At 31.3% G+C, this 17,772-nt stretch overlaps 1 protein-coding gene across 2 annotated transcripts in view; it reads right to left on the bottom strand.

The window, feature by feature from the left end:
- LOC143048164 (uncharacterized) overlaps positions 1–16,269 on the bottom strand; it is a 33,819-nt gene extending 17,550 nt beyond the window's left edge. The window contains exons 1-5 of one of the 2 annotated variants that reach the window (XM_076221684.1): positions 16,220–16,269; positions 3,738–4,233; positions 3,215–3,296; positions 2,752–2,897; positions 1,669–1,809 (exon numbers count right to left, since the gene is read on the bottom strand). In XM_076221684.1, the coding sequence (XP_076077799.1) occupies positions 1,669–1,809; positions 2,752–2,897; positions 3,215–3,296; positions 3,738–4,125 (757 nt within the window). In that variant the 5' untranslated portion in view covers positions 4,126–4,233; positions 16,220–16,269. Of the gene's footprint in view, positions 1–1,668; positions 1,810–2,751; positions 2,898–3,214; positions 3,297–3,737; positions 4,234–14,182; positions 14,220–16,219 lie in introns of those variants that run through there. The other variant, XM_076221685.1, reaches the window with a different exon arrangement.
- Positions 16,270–17,772: the final 1,503 nt, after the last annotated feature.

The raw sequence follows: 17,772 nt of genomic DNA, 5'->3' as shown, positions 1-17,772 counted from the left end.
TAGAAAATCAAAAACCCAAGTGAATAAAACATTTTCATTATAACATTTAAAATTCACAGTGTAAATTTAAATGTAAATAATTGTCTCAAAACGTGAACGTGAATGTGGTTTGCCTGTAGCAAGTCAAAATTCTACCCTTATAAAATATTGTTCGTGATAGTCAAAATTACCAGCCTTTCATTCTAGTCAACTCAGTATAATGTAAGACCTACTTGGATTTAATATATTTTGTTCTTGTCCTGAAGATGCACGAAACATTTTCCATTTGACATTAAGTAAACAAGTATTAATGGTTTTCAGACATTTCAAATATAACAGACTTGTCATAAAACATTACAAGCACAATATGGTTTCCCAGTCTTGTTTTTTATCATAGAAAGCATTACATAGAATCGACTGAATCTCCATCAAATCAGTGATTTTGCTAGCGCTCGTCACTTTTGGCATTGACGAAAGTATTTCAAATCAATTTCTTCACTTAAATTTTGAAAGTGTAAAAATATGTTGGCATGATTGGCAGTCAGTATTGTATGATTTGACTGTATTGGCCCTTATTGTGACACGTGGAAAAATACTATAAATCTACCTGTCTTTATGTTTTTTGACAAGTTTATGACCCCCAGGTAATTAAAATTTTCAGCAGGTGTTACACGTTGTGATTACCACTAATCCGCTTATCGCCATTGGATGGGTCCCTTAATTATTAATAAACCTCATAATTGACCATCATAATTATTTCCCCATGAAAATCAGTCAGTTGGCCTTTCAACAACCAGGAGTATAGTTTCGTCATTTGATGGAAATAATTGCTACCCCCGGACAGTTTGCATTTGAATTTCAATATTTCTCAAACGATCATAATTGGAAGTTTGTTTGTCGTAGATTCGTCATTGGAACGCATTTTCGTCATAATTGATATAAATTGCCATCAAAAACCTTTGACAATTTCTATTTTAAGATATAGAACTTTATTCAAAACCTTCAGAGATGTCTTCACTAGTTAAACAGGTGCTTCCTATACTGTGTGCTACGCATGAGTGATAGTATTCCTATGACTATTTATAGACCCTGATTAAAAACGTAAAATACGAAATCATTTAGAATCAATTAAAACAGAGACAAATCTATATCTCTTACTAAACTAAAGGAATTTAAAACGAAAAATTATAATTTCCTAACGAATCCGGACTCGTTTTAAATTTATTATCCACGTGTCACAATAAGGGCCAATACAGTCAAATCATACAAAACTGACTGCCAATCATGCCTAAGTCCTTTAAAATCTGACAAAGTCAAAGATGAAGCTAGTAATAAACATCATTGGTCCCTTAATTATTGCTGTTACTAAAAAAAAGTTGATTTTCATAGCGCGCAAAAGTGACTAAAGCCCTCAAAATCCAAGCTTAAACCCTGATGCTCAAATACATCGATCTGATGTTCTACATCTTCACTATTTCCCTTTTAAAATATGCCATCTATCCTTCTTCCTGTTTTCTAAAGTATTATATTTCCTATCTTAATCAAACTTAATGAAGACTTTTCTTTGAAAAATATTTGAAATCATTTTTTTACAAAAATAACCTGTTAGGACTCATAGGGGCTTAACAACAAGCTTTTCACTGCATTATATAAATTATTGGTTCCTTCCAAACAATTTTCCAGTCTTACCTGATGTTCCGGCTAGAATAACATTATCAGCTGATGAGAGATCTGTATGTTTAATGAGATGGTCTATCAAAGCAACAAACACAGGAAATCCTCTTAGATAGATCTGCTTAGATTTATACTCTACTGTTCTACTTCTATTTCCTATAAAATAAATAGAATTTAAATTATGGTTATTATCAGCAGAGAGTATTCTTCTGTTTACACAACTCAAACACAATATAAAACAATAATGTTACAGTATAATTCATAATTTTGATTCCTTTTGTTATTACAATGTTTGGAATACATTTAAGGAATGACTGTAATATTTTTTCTGTCTATGAAGAAATAACATAAAAAATTTGGTGCACACTGTATATACCCACATATTTTAAAGTGTGAATTAAATTTTTTATGTTATTTCTAATAGACAGTAAATATATTACTTCATTTCTAATAATTGAATTCTAAATTCAATTTTAAACAGGAGTGAACCATGATTATGTCAGGTCACATGACAAAATTATGTCTATGAGCTGATATAAACATAACAAGGTCAGCCAATCAGAAGAAGCATTACATCCAAAAATAAATAATATTGATATAATGTGATGCTACTTCCAGGGTTTCTACCAAAGCAAGTGCAGAAGTCCTACCTTCATGGAAATCTGTTTGATCATTTTCAAAACTGGCACACCAAAGCTGCAACAAATATTGTATCAACAGAGCCAAGATACCAATATTTCTAAGCAAAAATTAAGCACATTATTCTAAATTTTTCATTTCCTTGCGCTACTTTGTCATGGAGACTTAAAAAATATGATATGCCATTTTTTCTTCCCCCTATTTTTAATAGGTCATCACCAAAAAATCCTTACTGAAATCCTTAATGAGAACTATGCACTTCTAAATGTTAAAGTTTTTAAATGTATGTTGCCATGATTTTATCAGCTGATATAGGAGATGACTGGAACCCTCATCTTGGTCTTGATTAATGATTGGGTAGTGTAATTGATTTTTAAATTTTCTATAAATATTCCAGATCATATAAACATGCAGTCTCTTAAATCAAACTTGTATTTTCTATTTGAGTACATCCTTTACCTAAATATGACGATCCATCACAATATAAAAACTTGACCATATTCCATTTATGGAAATCTGGATTGTCTGTTTCACTAGCAGACAGTATGCCACCAAATGCTGAAAGGGCTGGAGCATCCATACTGGAACCTAAGTCTGTAAAGCTTCTAAAAAAACAAAAATTATATCCAGGCTAGGCAACATTAAAATAAATTGCCATTTGAGATGTCAGAGAATTCCCATCCCAAAGTCTGCATTCATTGTTGCACCTACCTTCTTTTTGCAAAATGAATAAAACCTAAAATCATACCTTTACGGATGAAAAGTAGGCAACAACAATTAAAAGATTTATAGATCAAAATTTCTTAAAAACAATATATCCCTCAAAGAAGCAATCATATTTGATATTTGATAATTAAATGCAATGAAGTATTTTTATATAAATTCTTTATTTTACAAAAATGTTCATTGTACATTAGTTTACCTGCTGTAACATTCTTCTTTCGACGTACACCAAGCTCCTCCAGGGAGATATATAATCCATTTATTGATGTTTGGACTCTTCCCTAAAAATTATATACAAGTACATTAATTGAATCAGAATAATATTTTAGGAATGCTTAACTTCACTCTTACATGTACCTATCATTAAAACAGATTCAAAACATACTCATTATAGTCTTCTAGTATCGGTTCTTGTTTTGATATTGAAATATAAAAGACACACTGTGGTAGTTGGCACTTAAGAAACTCTTAAAATTTCTAATAAATCTAAACAGCTTTAAGAGACTCTACCAATAGAAAGTGAGGATAGACACAAATCCATAAGATCAATAGTTAATATATAAAACCCCTCTTACTGTATACTAATAAATTAAATAGAAAAAATGCACATAAATCGAAATGAATAAATGTACATGTCATGCATGTACGATATATAGCAGTCTGAAAAATGTTACCATGTATAAACTCAATAAATATTTTATATAATGGCACAGCATATTTACCATATCTAATGTAATATCCTGGTGGAGAGCCATCTAAGCAGAAGGCCCCTCGTGATGCTGCAAACTCAACAGGAAGTAGTACAAGTTCACCATCTGTGTCACTAGCCATGTGGTACTGTACAAATACTACACGCATGTTTGATATCATTCTTATTACAGCAATCAACAAAACAAAAATCAAGAAGCCGATCAGCTGGACATATATTCTCTGACATCCACATGACATAGATCTCACTTGAGGTCTTCGGAAATTGCTGAGAGGAACAAATGTCATGGCCATTTTTACATCCTCTCCTTTTGTCCCATGTCCCATTATTGGGGAAATGTCTATTTTTATTTCCCTTGCTGCTTCTGTTGCTATTTTCTTTGTGTTTGTTTCTTCATTCATTAATTGAATGCACTGTTTTCCCCACCTAACTCTTCATTCATTAATTGAATGCACTGTTTTCCCCACCTAACTCTTCCTGTTTATTTTATTACCATTTCACTTGAGGCTCTATATATTAAAATAAAAATGTATATGATTATTTGGGTATCAAATTTAAAAATTCTGACATTCTATTACACATTCAAATAAGCCATAGCCAAATCTTACTCATTTAAGCTCTCCATATAATTATGTGCAAACTTATTTTTTTTACTAATTATATACCGTAGGTTAATATTCACTTGGTTTACTCTCTTAACAGCTGTCATTTATATATTATGGTTAAATACACATGTACATGTACCACACATGTAAATCAAATACATTTTTGCAGATAAGGTATATCCATGTTAAATCAGTAAAAAAAGAAAATGAGGAAAATGACAAACATCTCCTCCTGCACAGCTACATTTGTATATGTTAGATTTCAGGTGTCAAATTTCCTAAAGAAATTTCACTCTCCCTATAAACTTGAATTGAATTTCATTTAATTACAATAATTTCAAAGGAATGTAGTGAAACTTGCAGCAATTTAATTCTGTTCTAACTTTTTTCCTCAGGAATAAGGAGTCTAGGACAAACAGTGTAGTTTAGCTTTAACTTCAAGTATCCTAGTAAAGGATTAATTCATATATTGCCTCTCAAACACTTTTTATTGAGTTTCAGGGATCTTGTTTTAACAATTGTAGGAGTTGATTTAACAAAATAGTTACACCATTTTTATTGTCAAAATGCCTTATGCAATATACATGTTCCTTATTCAGTTTTAGGATTTCATCCAACCCAGCAAAAAAAATCTAAGTTAAAACACAAAAAGATATTTAACAGGCTATTATTTGAACTTGGAATTATTTTTAATTATGGAATTTGTATCATTTCTTGTGCTTGAAATTTTTAATAAATTCTATGTTTATTTAGTATTATAATGTTTTGAGCAGTTCATAACACTTCCCATACAATGTATTTTGTATAGATAGTGTTGTGCCTGGCACAGTACATTCTATTGAAAATGTACTATCTTCTTTGTGATAGAAAGTACAAAATAAACATGGAATTTGTTAAAAAGTTCAAGCACCAAAATTATGCAATTCCATAATTGAATATAATTTCAAGTTTAAACAAGAGTGCACACACTGAAATGTCTCGCCTTCTTTACTAATCATTGATATCATATTATGTTGATAGTCCTAAGTATAAAGCGTTATTACAACTGTCACATAAACTTAACATTAAACAAGATAGTTAAACAAAGACCAATGAACCATGAAAATGAGGTCAAGGTCAGATGAACCATGCCAGGTAGACATGTACAGCTAACCATGCTTCCATACAACAAATATAGTTGACCTATTACTTATAGTTTAAGAAAAATAGACCAAAACACAAAAACTTAACACTGTCCAATGAACCGTGCAATTGAGGTCATGGTCAAATAAAACCTGCGGGACTGACATATAGATCATAATATATTTCCATACACCAAATATAGTTGACCTTTGGCATATAATATTAGATAAAAAGATCAAAACTTAAAAACTTAACTCTGACCACTGAACCATGAAAATGAGGTCAAGGTCAGATGACATCTGCCCGCTAGACATGTACACCTTACAATCATTCCATACAACAAATATAGTAGACCTATTGCATTAAGTATGAGAAAAACAGACCAAAACACAAAAACTTAACTATAACCACTGAACCATGAAAATGAGGTCAAGGTCAGATGACACCTGCCAGTTGGACATGTACACCTTCCAGTCCTTCCATACACCAAATGTACTAGCCCTATTGCTTATAGTATCTGAGATATGGACTTGACCACCAAAACTTAACCTTGTTCACTGATCCATGAAATGAGGTCGAGGACAAGTGAAAACTGTCTGACGGGCATGAGAACCTTGCAAGGTACGCACATACCAAATATAGTTATCCTATTACTTATAATAAGAGAGAATTCAACGTTACAAAAATTCTGAACTTTTTTTTCAAGTGGTCACTGAACCATGAAAATGAGGTCAAGGACATTGGACATGTGACTGACGGAAACTTCGTCACATGAGGCATCTATATACAAAATATGACGCATCCAGGTCTTCCACCTTCTAAAATATAGCTTTTAAGAAGTGAGCTAACACCGCCGCCGCCGTAGTAGATGCCGCCGCCAGATCACTATCCCTATGTCGAGCTTTCTGCAACAAAAGTTGCAGACTCGACAAAAATACAATGAAATAGCCTATTATTTATACAATTATAAGTGAATTACATGTACATGAACATGTATATACTGACCACAAAGAAGTAAGTACATGTAAGTAATTTTATTGAATTAAAGACCAAACGTTGGTATATGTTAAATTTAAGCATAAACATATGATTACATCCATGTAGTATACCAAATTGAATACCAAAAAAAAATACAATGTCATCACGTATACCATGGCAGAGGGTATCAAGAGTTAGCTCCCATATCAAATATATCAAATTAAGTGATCTTCCTTAAGCTTATTACACATCACTGAAAATGAATTTAAACTAATAGAAATTAGTATCAAAATTTGTAAGGGTTCTGCGGAACCCAGTGTCTAGCCTGTTAATCGCAGGCTCAACAAAATTGGGGAAAAAAATCAATAAAATTATTCCTCTTGGTACTATCTTTTGATTGTAAGAAGCTTCTGTCCAAGTTTGGTAAAAATCCAGGATAGTTTAATTACGAATCTAATAAATGTTTTAAAAACTTTAACTGCAGACTGTATGTAATGTTAACTGGAAGAAAAATTGAGTCCATTTGTAAGTAAAATACAGATACACAGGTACAAAAATTAAACAAAGTTTCCTTCTAGATACTAGCTTTTGATCATAACTTCTGTCCAAGTTTGGTACAAATCCAAAACAGTATATTATGTTGATAGTCCTAAGTATAAAGCTTTATTACAACTGTCTGATAAACTTAACATTAACCAAGATAACTAAACAAAGACCAATGAACCATGAAAATGAGGTCAAGGTCATATGAACCATGCCAGGCAGACTTGTACAGCTAACAATGCTTCTATGCAACATATATAGTTGACCTATTACTTATGATTTAAGAAAAATAGACCAAAACACAAAAACTTAACACTGTGCAATGAACCGTGAAAATGAGGTCATGGTCAAAAGAAACCTGTGCGACTGACATAAAGATTATAAAATATTTCCATACATCAAATATAGTTGACCTATGGCATATAGTATTAGATAAACAGACCAAAACTCAAAAACTTAACTTTGACCACTGAACCATGAAAATGAGGTCAAGGTCACATGACATCTGCCTGCTAGACATGTACACCTTACAATCATTCCATACAACAAATATAGTAGACCTATTGCATATAGTATGAAAAAAACAGACCAAAACACAAAAATTTAACTATAACCACTGAACCATGAAAATGAGGTCAAGGTCAGATGACATCTGCCCGCTAGACATATACACCTTACAATCATTCCATACCACAAATTTAGTAGACCTATTGCATATAGTATGAAAAAAACAGACCAAAACACAAAAATTTAACTATAACCACTGAACCATGAAAATGAGGTCAAGGTCAGATGACACCTGCCAGTTGGACATGTACACCTTACAGTCCTTCCATACACCGAATATACTAGCCCTCTTGCTTATAGTATCTGAGATATGGACTTGACCACAAAAACTTAACCTTGTTCACTGATCCATGAAATGAGGTCGAGGTCAAGTGAAAACTGTCTGACAGACATGAGGACCTTGCAAGGTACGCACATACCAAATATAGTTATCCTATTACTTATAATAAGAGAAAATTCAACATTACAAAAAATCTGAACTTTTTTTCAAGTGGTCACTGAACCATGAAAATGAGGTCAAGGACATTGGACATGTGACTGACGGAAACTTCGTAACATGAGGCATCTATATACAAAGTATGAAGCATCCAGGTCTTCCATCTTCTAAAATATAAAGCTTTTAAGAAGTTAGCTAACGCCGCCGCCGCCACCGGATCACTATCCCTATGTCGAGCTTTCTGCAACAAAAGTTGCAGGCTCGACAAAAATGGAATTTTATTTTTACAAAATTTACTTTTGGATACTATCTTATGATCATAAACAAGCTTCTATCCAAGTTTGGTAGAAATCCAGTATAGTTTAAGAAAGTTATTAAAATTTCAAAAACTTTAACCTCAGAGTGAAGGTAATGTTTCCCGGCAGAAAAAGTCCATTTATAAGTAAAATACAGAAAAAATGGAATTTATTTTTACAAAATTTACTTCTGGATCATAAAAAAGATTCTGCATGGTAGAAATCCAGTATAGTTTAAGAAAGTTATTAAAATTTCAAAAACTTTAACCACAGAGTGAATATTTGTGGACGCCGCCAATGCCGCCAATGAATGTAGGATCCCTATAGCTATGCCTAGCTTTTTCGACTAAAGTCGAAGGCTCAACAATAAAAGAGAATTATTAATTGTAGTTGTTTTTACCGTATATATAGACTCTCATGAAAAAAAAATCATACTGAATAAATTCATTGTAATTTTGTTATCAAAGTCATTACTGCTTGTTTATTTATATAAAATTAAAATTTCTCAGATAAAACAAAGAAGTAGGGTGTTACAGATGTCCATGCACTTCTCCTCTGCTAGTTAAATACATTTTTTGCACATGTTATGATGAAATGAAATTCATCTTGTTCACCAGAATATCAAAATTAACATTTCCTCTTTTCTACTGGCAATTTGTGATACAACTACTATAGATACCATTTATTAAGGTCTTTCCCCTACCTATGTGAGGAAAGACCTTATTGTTTTTCTGATTTTTCTTTTTCTTTTTTTTTGGCATGGCCTCCCCACGTTTCTTTTGAACTTATCAAGACCAAATATGGACCATTGATGGACCTCATCATGAGGTATTACCAGATGAGCCTGTTAATGATTTCATCATCCCCTTTATAAGTTATCTCCCATTTATTGAGTTTTTTCAACATAGCCCCGTCTCGTTGTTTTTGAAGATTTCATTACCTTATTTGGATAATAAACGGCCTAGCCAAGATCAGATGTGCATTTCATATTGGGTCTATGTTATAGGCTTGTAAAGACAAAAAGATAAACTTTACATAAGTAATACATCTTTGAACTGAAGAAGAGAATGTAGGGTTTCACAATGAATATCAAATATCATGTATAGGTGTTACCGTTTTGAAAAAAAACACTAAAATACACGCTGAAAATGGGCAAAATTACACGTTATGTTGTTTCATTTAAAATTTACCTGTTTTTATCAATTGATAGTTAATAAGTGAACTTAATTTGAACTACATTATTGGTTCACTGTTATAGACAATTTATTCTTCTTTCTTTTGCTGGTTGTTGCAACAAAAAATCTTCAGTGGTTACAAAGTTATGATAAAAAGTTGAATACTATGCGCTTGTTATGCAATTTTGTACTTTTGTTTTTAGCTTGCTCAGTGTAGTGATAAAAGAGAAAAATAAATCAAATTTATGCTATTATGTGTTTTGTTTTCTCTTCTAGTATATACATTATCAAAAACTACCTCATTTATCAAAATTGCAGTACCCTAGCTGGAGATATATGCCATTAAAGTTGGATATACAAATAAAGTGAAAAAATGTCTTGTCCGTAGACATGCATTCCCTAGTAAACTGGAAGCATAATTACATTAATGTTGCATTGCTAAGTTCCTGTTCTTTTGTAGATATGAAAACACTACTAACATTTTTTGCTATCATCTATTAATAGAGGAAAAAAATCAAAAATATGTCAGAATGTCTTGTCCGTAGACACATGTCTTGTCCGTAGACATGTCTTTTTATCAATATTGCTTGGCTTTATGGGTCTTAATTAGTTCTATGTGTTGTTTAAACTTAGAAATATCTTATTTTTAATAAATAAATGGTAATTTAAGTGTTCTCAATTTTTGTAAAATTACTTTACAGCAGTGGATTTTAAAAAGTGTCAGATTATCAGTCATAAAAAGCATACCTTATTTTACTTCAATATTGTTTATTCCAGTTGATGCATACCTTAAAAGATTAACTAAATCAAATGAAGAAAAAGTATTTCTCTCTCTCTAACTCTGTCTTTTGCATTTCAGTATTAACAGCAGATGAGGAAGTGTCTACGGACAAGACACTTGTACATAACAAGTATTAAATTCAATTATTTGTCTGCTATGGAACTTAAATCTTATTTATAGGTGATGAAAGTTATCTATTCAAATTAAAACTCAGTATTTTCAACATGAATATAGTCACAATTAATTCTAACAGATTTTTTTTTTAACTGAAATTTGTCTTGTCCGTAGACATTACCACAATATATTTGTATCCAATTTCCTTGATTTCGGCCTAATTTGATAGGTAAATTGTATGTTATTTTTTTAAGAGAACACATTCAACTATGTCAAAATTGAGTTTTAATAATAGTTTGATTGTTTTAAGCAGTCAGATATATGGATTTCAGTTAAAAGAATGTCTTCAGTTTGGCTAAATCAATAAATTATTGAGATATATGTAAAGAATTATGGTTACATTTTTATATTTTCCAAAATTTTAAAAACACAGCTTAAAATATAATTAGTAACTTTTAATCTTAACTTTTACAATCATCTTTGAAAGCATTTAATTGAATATCAATAAAATGTCTTGTCCGTAGACATTATCAAAATGTATTTGTTTCCATTTTCCTCGAAGTTAAGCATCATTTGATAGATAAACCTGATAAAATGTATGGTTTTTTTTCAAGAGAACACTTTCAGCTTTATCAAAATTAGGTTTTAATAATGCATTTCATTAAATATGAATACAATGTCTTGTCCGTAGACAAAACATATAAATTGTATTGCTAAGTTTGATTGTTTATTGTAAGAATATGCATCAAGTTATTTTAATGTTCTATACACCAAAAGAAAGGTTTTTTTTTGGAAGTTTTGTTATTTATAGATAATTTTAGATACAGTTTTATCAGATAAGATTAATGATCAAAGAAAGCTACTGTTGTTTGAAATAACTGTGAGTTAAACATGTTCTTTTCATTTTTTTTTCAATTAAAATGTTTGATATTCAATAATTCTAAACATATTTTGTTGTCTTTGTCATTGACCTAAAATCTGACACTGGTGACCATGTCTCGAAGCCAACCATTAAAGAAAATTATACAGTTTTTAAACACCATTTATTTAATAAAAATATTAAATATTTCTTCCAAACACTGCATGTAATTATATAAATGCTTCCAGTGTTAGCCTAACGATAGCAATTTTTCATAATTTAAACCATTTTTGAACCAAAATATCAAAAGAGTTTTTCCCTGAGGTGATACTCATTTTTGACTTCATGTGAAACACAAAATGCACATCTGATCTTGGCTAGGCCAATAGGTAGATTTCATCATGATGTATAACCGTATGAGGCTGCATAGGATTTCATCATCCATTTTGAGAGTTATATCACCTAGAAGCAATTTCTTTTATTTGTATTTTTCTTTAAAAAATTTTGAGATAGAATCTATTTCAAAATGGCAGCATGTACAAGAATAGATGGCAAGGTTAATAAACGTAAACAATTATTTTGTTATCAACCCTTATAAGGAGTTATTTCCCTTGAAAAAATTATACACAAGTTTTGAAAATTTGTATTTTGAAAATCAGAAGTCGTAGAGACTAGGAACCTTCACAAGTAATCTTAAGTTCATGTGACCTTTAATTTGCATCCATGGTCAAAGGTCACCGAGTGCAAAAAAAAATTTACGCTGCAATTTCAAGCTTACATAAAACGATAAGAGTTTAATGCATACATGTACATACTGTGTATAAAATGTTCCTCTCAACGAGCTCTACATTTTATACATTGAGCCCAATAATGTCTAACCGTCTGTTCAAAAGTTACGACGAGATAGTTCTTAAAAGTATAGTATTGTGTGTATATCTTTGAAAAGGTAACAGATATCAACCTACTATAAATTGCAAAAATGATCAGTACTTTAAGACCTCCAATTTGAGGTCAATGTCAGGTCATGATGAAATTTAACCTTGACCTTTAAAGTGAACTATGACCTTGACCTAGTAATACTTGAAAGGTCAAGTGGTCCGGAGTTGAATGGTGGTAGTCCCATGTCTCTAAGAATCCCGGTTTCAAGTTTGGTATTGCATCATAAATCATTATTCATTGTGACCTTGATGAACCTCGGCATCGTCCAAATTTTTTTACGATGTTGTACTTCAATTGCAGATCATTTATCACTAAACAGATTTGAGATATCTGCTGTAGTTTCAGAGATAATTCAGTTTGAAGTTTTGCAAGTGGAGGCATGTATTTCTGAATCAACAACAGGTAACCACCTGAATGTTTATGAAATTTAAGAGTTTAACATGGTTATATGTTTGACCAAATACCAAAACCATTCAATGAAAAATATACGCAAAAACTTAATTTGGAATTTTCATGTTTTGCATTGACTTTGTAAGTTTTATAAGTTCTACTTAAATAATTGATATTGCATCATTTTTAACACTTGGCCGAATGAGGTCATTTGATATATCAAATTGAAGGTCTTAATGAGCTCTATTCAAAAATGAAAATTTTAAACCCCTTTTTCTTCCCAGTGGGGTCTTTTAGTGCAAAAAAATAATCTTCTCAGATGGTTGGGTTGTCGCATATCAAATAAAAGTCCATAAAGCGTACGTACATTTCAAATACCAAATTGACGTCCCAAAAAAATGGGTTGGATGGGGTCTTTGAGTGAAAAAAATTAATTTTCATTTAAGATAAGGTTGCTGTATATCACAGGAAAGGTCTTATCGTTTACATTTCAAATATCAAATTCCTGTCCTCCAAACATGAGTTGGATGGGGTTATTTAGTGCAAAAATCAAACTGTCTAGAACATGGTGTTGTCGCATATCAAATGAAAGATAATCAAGTCTACATTACATATCAGCTGTTACATATATCATATTTCCAATCTCGAAAATTAAAGCGTATGGGGTCATAAAGTGTAAAAAGCGAAAAGTTTCTGAAGGTATGCTTGTCGTATATCAATCGAAAGGTCAGGCAAAGTCCATTACGAAAAAATCACTTTTACAGGAAAGACCTTTGTGTATGCATTTTGTTAATTGTTTACAATGTATTATCATAGACTTATTGTATATATAGATAATAATTTCGTATGTTATACATGTAAATCAAATATGAGAATTTCAAATCAGTGAGCATGAATTGAGGGTGGTAAAGGGTTATTTTCCCCCCAAGATATTAATTATTCTCTTCATTAATCATGGTTAATAGCCTATTGTATTACTATGAATACTATTTTTTTCTAATCAGATGCAACTAGCGAACACTACAAGGTGACCACAGGGTCTCCATGTCCATTAATAATGACTGCATGATCTCAAAGAACGGCCGAGTAATAACTTTTGGTACTTTTTTCTTTAATAGTTACTATTTTATTTTTCATGCATTGTTATAGGACTGTAGCAGGGTTGCTTCCCCTCCTTATATTAGTACAGGTAGAACATATAAAGCCAGTCTTAATTGTCTGAGCTAGGGAATCGATTCTTTGGCTCAGTGGGTTAACGCACTGACTGTCATGCAGGCGACCAGGGTTTGAATCCCGATGGTGACGATATAAATTTGTAGAGTAGACACATGATCTCCGGTTACAGGACTAAGGTCATCTCCGGTTACAGGACTAAGGGTGATAGTAGTTAAAAAAACAAACTTGCATGCACATTTAATCCTAGTTCACAAATATCAAATCGTTCATCTGTTAAAATGTGCCGAGTTTCTTGAGGTTTTTAACCATGTTAGCATACACCATGCAAGCAGTGTCTCAAGAATAATGCGTCAAGCTCTTCAGTCAGTATTTTTCAGTTCTAAACACAGGCATTTGTTTCTATCCATGGAAAGACCCACTATCATCGTATATTTTATTATTTACGAGTGATAGTGGTTCTAAAACTGTAAAACTTACGCTTTTGAAATATTTTAGTTTCTAATTTCTACAAATACTAGTGACAGTACAAATACAGGATCTCCTGTAGTTGGTGATCGCAATACTGGTATACCAGTATTGTCCACAATACTGGTATACAAATTTTGTACCAGTATTGTAACTTTTTTATAAAAAAACAACAATACTGGTACATTACTGATATACCAGTATTGTAGTTGTATTGTTGATTATATTTTAAGGTCTAATATGAGGCAGGCATAACCTGTGAATGGGGACGAAGTCTGTATGTATTATTTTCTGACCTCAAACATGTTAATAAAGGAAACAGAAATACCGTAACGTTCCCGATTTCGGTTCTATGGTTAGGGATTTAGCTGTGACGTTGTTTAAATTATGACGTCATATTCAATGTAAACAAAAGAAACGCTTCCATCAGGTAACGTTTTTTTCAAATCAAACAATTATTAAAAATGAAATTGTATTGAGTTCCAATTCTTATATGTTACTAGACTGATACATATAATTTTCTTTTCAAAGTCTCGTGCAAACAAGACATGCAAATGCGGGGAAAACCGGAACAGGAACTAGATCTGAAAAAAAAAGTTAACGATTTTGAGTTCATTAGTAGAATGAAAAATTCAGGAAATTTTCCCGATTTTTTTTTTTTTTTTTTTTTTATTGATTTTTTTACCGTAATTGGGGACTTCGTCCCCATATAATCATGATAATGAATGAATTTTAAGCAAAATTAGATACAATGTATTGAAGATCAAAGTGAGATTAAATGAAGCCAAGCAGATTATAGAAATAGTTGTGAAATCAATTAACAGCCAGTTAAAAATAATTACCACACTTATACAAATAAACCAAAGACTCTTGTAATTATCTCATAAACAATTGTTAATTATGTAAAATAATTGCTGATAATTTTATCATATTTCTATATTTTATTAAATTCAATTTAGATAAAATATATTTTTCATTATACATCATGTACATGTTACATGTATTTGAGTTATTAATAAATTAAAGCAAATTATTAAATTCTAACAAATGGAAGTTTATAACAATCTTGACTGGCTATATATACAGCCCTTGCATAGTTGGTATTACATTCTAACACTAAACTCAGCATACATTGTACAAATGTTGTACAGTATATACTTAGATCATATGCATTTGTTGGTCTTTATTTTCTTATTAATCTTTCACAATAAAAGATATCAATATCCCTTAAACATAAAAACTTGCATACTACATGTACTAAAGGAACCTGACTATAATCTAATTAACTAGTTTGTCTATATGATTGTTAAGGGTAGTTTAAGTACTGTAGTCACTTCAGAACAATATATATGGGCAATACAATTTGTAACAGATATATCTTCTGGTACAAATACTTATACATTTTTGTACTAGACAAGCACTTAACGACAGTAAGAGAGCTGTACAGGTGCTATCTGAAAAAGCTTGTAATCTAGTAAACGTAAGAGAAAGTCCACAGAGACTTTAATACCTAAATATCAATATAAGAAGTGTGGAGGGAGGATTTGCAGAAATACCATCTTATTAAGATATAGACACTAATATATACTATGAGACTTGGAAAGAGAGAGCAGAAAGAAAACATAGAAGAAAGTAAAGAGTTTGTTAAAATGCTAACACAGTACGGTTCCCATAAGCAATGTTAAGAAAAAAACATCAGAAAATTAAAAACTTTTTTTTATGACAATCACAGTGTACCATCAATGACATCATCAGTTAAACATACAATCATTCCTTATAAAATTGTCATGCCATATGTTAATTTCATTATGCATTTTTATATGTGACACCTTTGATAAAAGATTATTTACCTGTATGTGTTGTTTATTTAAGAAAAACACAATACTGGTACAATACTGGAATACAATACTGGTACAAAATTTTTATACCAGTATTGTGCACAATACTAGTATACCAGTATTGCGATCACCAACTACAGGAGATCCCAAATACATTAAATAACCTATTACAGGTGGTAGTTTAAGTTATGTTTACCAATGATTCAATTACCTAATCTATAAATAATGAAAATGAAATTTCTTTCTTACATACCAAGGGAGATAACCATAAATGAAAAAATATAATGTCAAACAAAAACGGAAACAGACCTCGATTACGGATACAATAAAATCATCTGACAAATGCCAAAAAAAAACTTCCATGGCTTTTATTTAAGGATTATGTACCCTTGGGTTGATTCAATGCTAAGCATATGGAAATTTTATAGAAAAACCACAGCCTTTACCCATGTACTCTCATATTTGGCAATTTGATGGCTGATAGATATAGGATTATTGCATGCAGTGCTAGTATTGATTTCCCTAAAACAAATTTATTAATCATTAATGTAGTTATTGGTTAAAACAAATAAAAATATGGACCAAATCAAGTACACCTTTTAGGGTCCGCTCGACTTTAGTGACTCAGCACGAGGTATTTTGGAATTTACAAGTTGGTTAGAACTTTTTGTAAAAAATAAACACTAGCACATCATAGAAAGGCAAGTGAGTAATATATGTTTCAAATCTTAGAACAAAAATCTCTGTATTAAAGGCTATGGATTTTCTATAAAAATCTTGGTTTTATATTTGCCACAAAGTACTCTTTTTCTATTAAATGTAATGAAGCAGTAAATAATAATGCTTTGCATCAAGTTTCCCCTTGGTATATGTTCGAAATGGCCTATCTCTATTATTTATTATATCTGTAGTTTCGATACAATTGAAGTTTGAAAAATTCGTACAAAAGTGGTTACAGAAGGGGTCATAAACCTTAATGTGAACAAAACTTCGTCTTTTATTACAAATATGCCTTACTACACATTGACAGCACAAAGCCTGACATAATATTTGGCACAGAAACTTGGCTAAACCCCAAAATAAAAGATGTCGAAATATTTCCTGACAATTTTAAATTGTACAGAAATGACAGAAAGAAAACACAAACAGACAAAGAAGGGGGTGGTGTTCTCATAGCTATAAAGAAAGAACTTATAAGCTCTGAGGTATATGAACTTACACCCCGGATAAAACAGAAATGGTCTGGGCAAAAGTAGACATTGTTGGTTCGAAAACACTGTACTTAAGCTCTTTCTACAATCCTAAAACATCTGACGAAACTAGTCTAAAAAATTTGACTTGATGATAAGAAAAGCCACACAAATAAAAAAATCTACACTTATTATAGGGGGAGACTTTAATCTCACAGGTTGGATTTGGAACAACAGATCACTAAAACCAAACACTGATTACCCACACCTTCATTACTTCTTTGGCAAATCACTTGACGACACATGTCTCACACAAATTGTTGATGTCCCTACACGTAAAGACAATATTCTTGATCTGATAATTACAAACTTACCAAACCAAGTACAGCGTGTTGAAATTATTCCTGGCCTATCTGATCATGATAATGTGTTTGCTGAATTTGCAAAAGCTTCATCAAAACTTAAACAAAAGCCAAGAATAATTCCATTATACAAAAAAGCGAACTGGAGCACAATTAAACAAGAAATAAACACCTTATATAAACATCTCTTCAAATGAAAATCAGCAACATCT

The sequence above is a fragment of the Mytilus galloprovincialis genome, chromosome 10, assembly GCF_965363235.1.
Source record: "Mytilus galloprovincialis chromosome 10, xbMytGall1.hap1.1, whole genome shotgun sequence".
NCBI lineage: Eukaryota > Metazoa > Mollusca > Bivalvia > Mytilida > Mytilidae > Mytilus > Mytilus galloprovincialis.
This window is presented reverse-complemented; position numbering and strand designations above follow the sequence as displayed.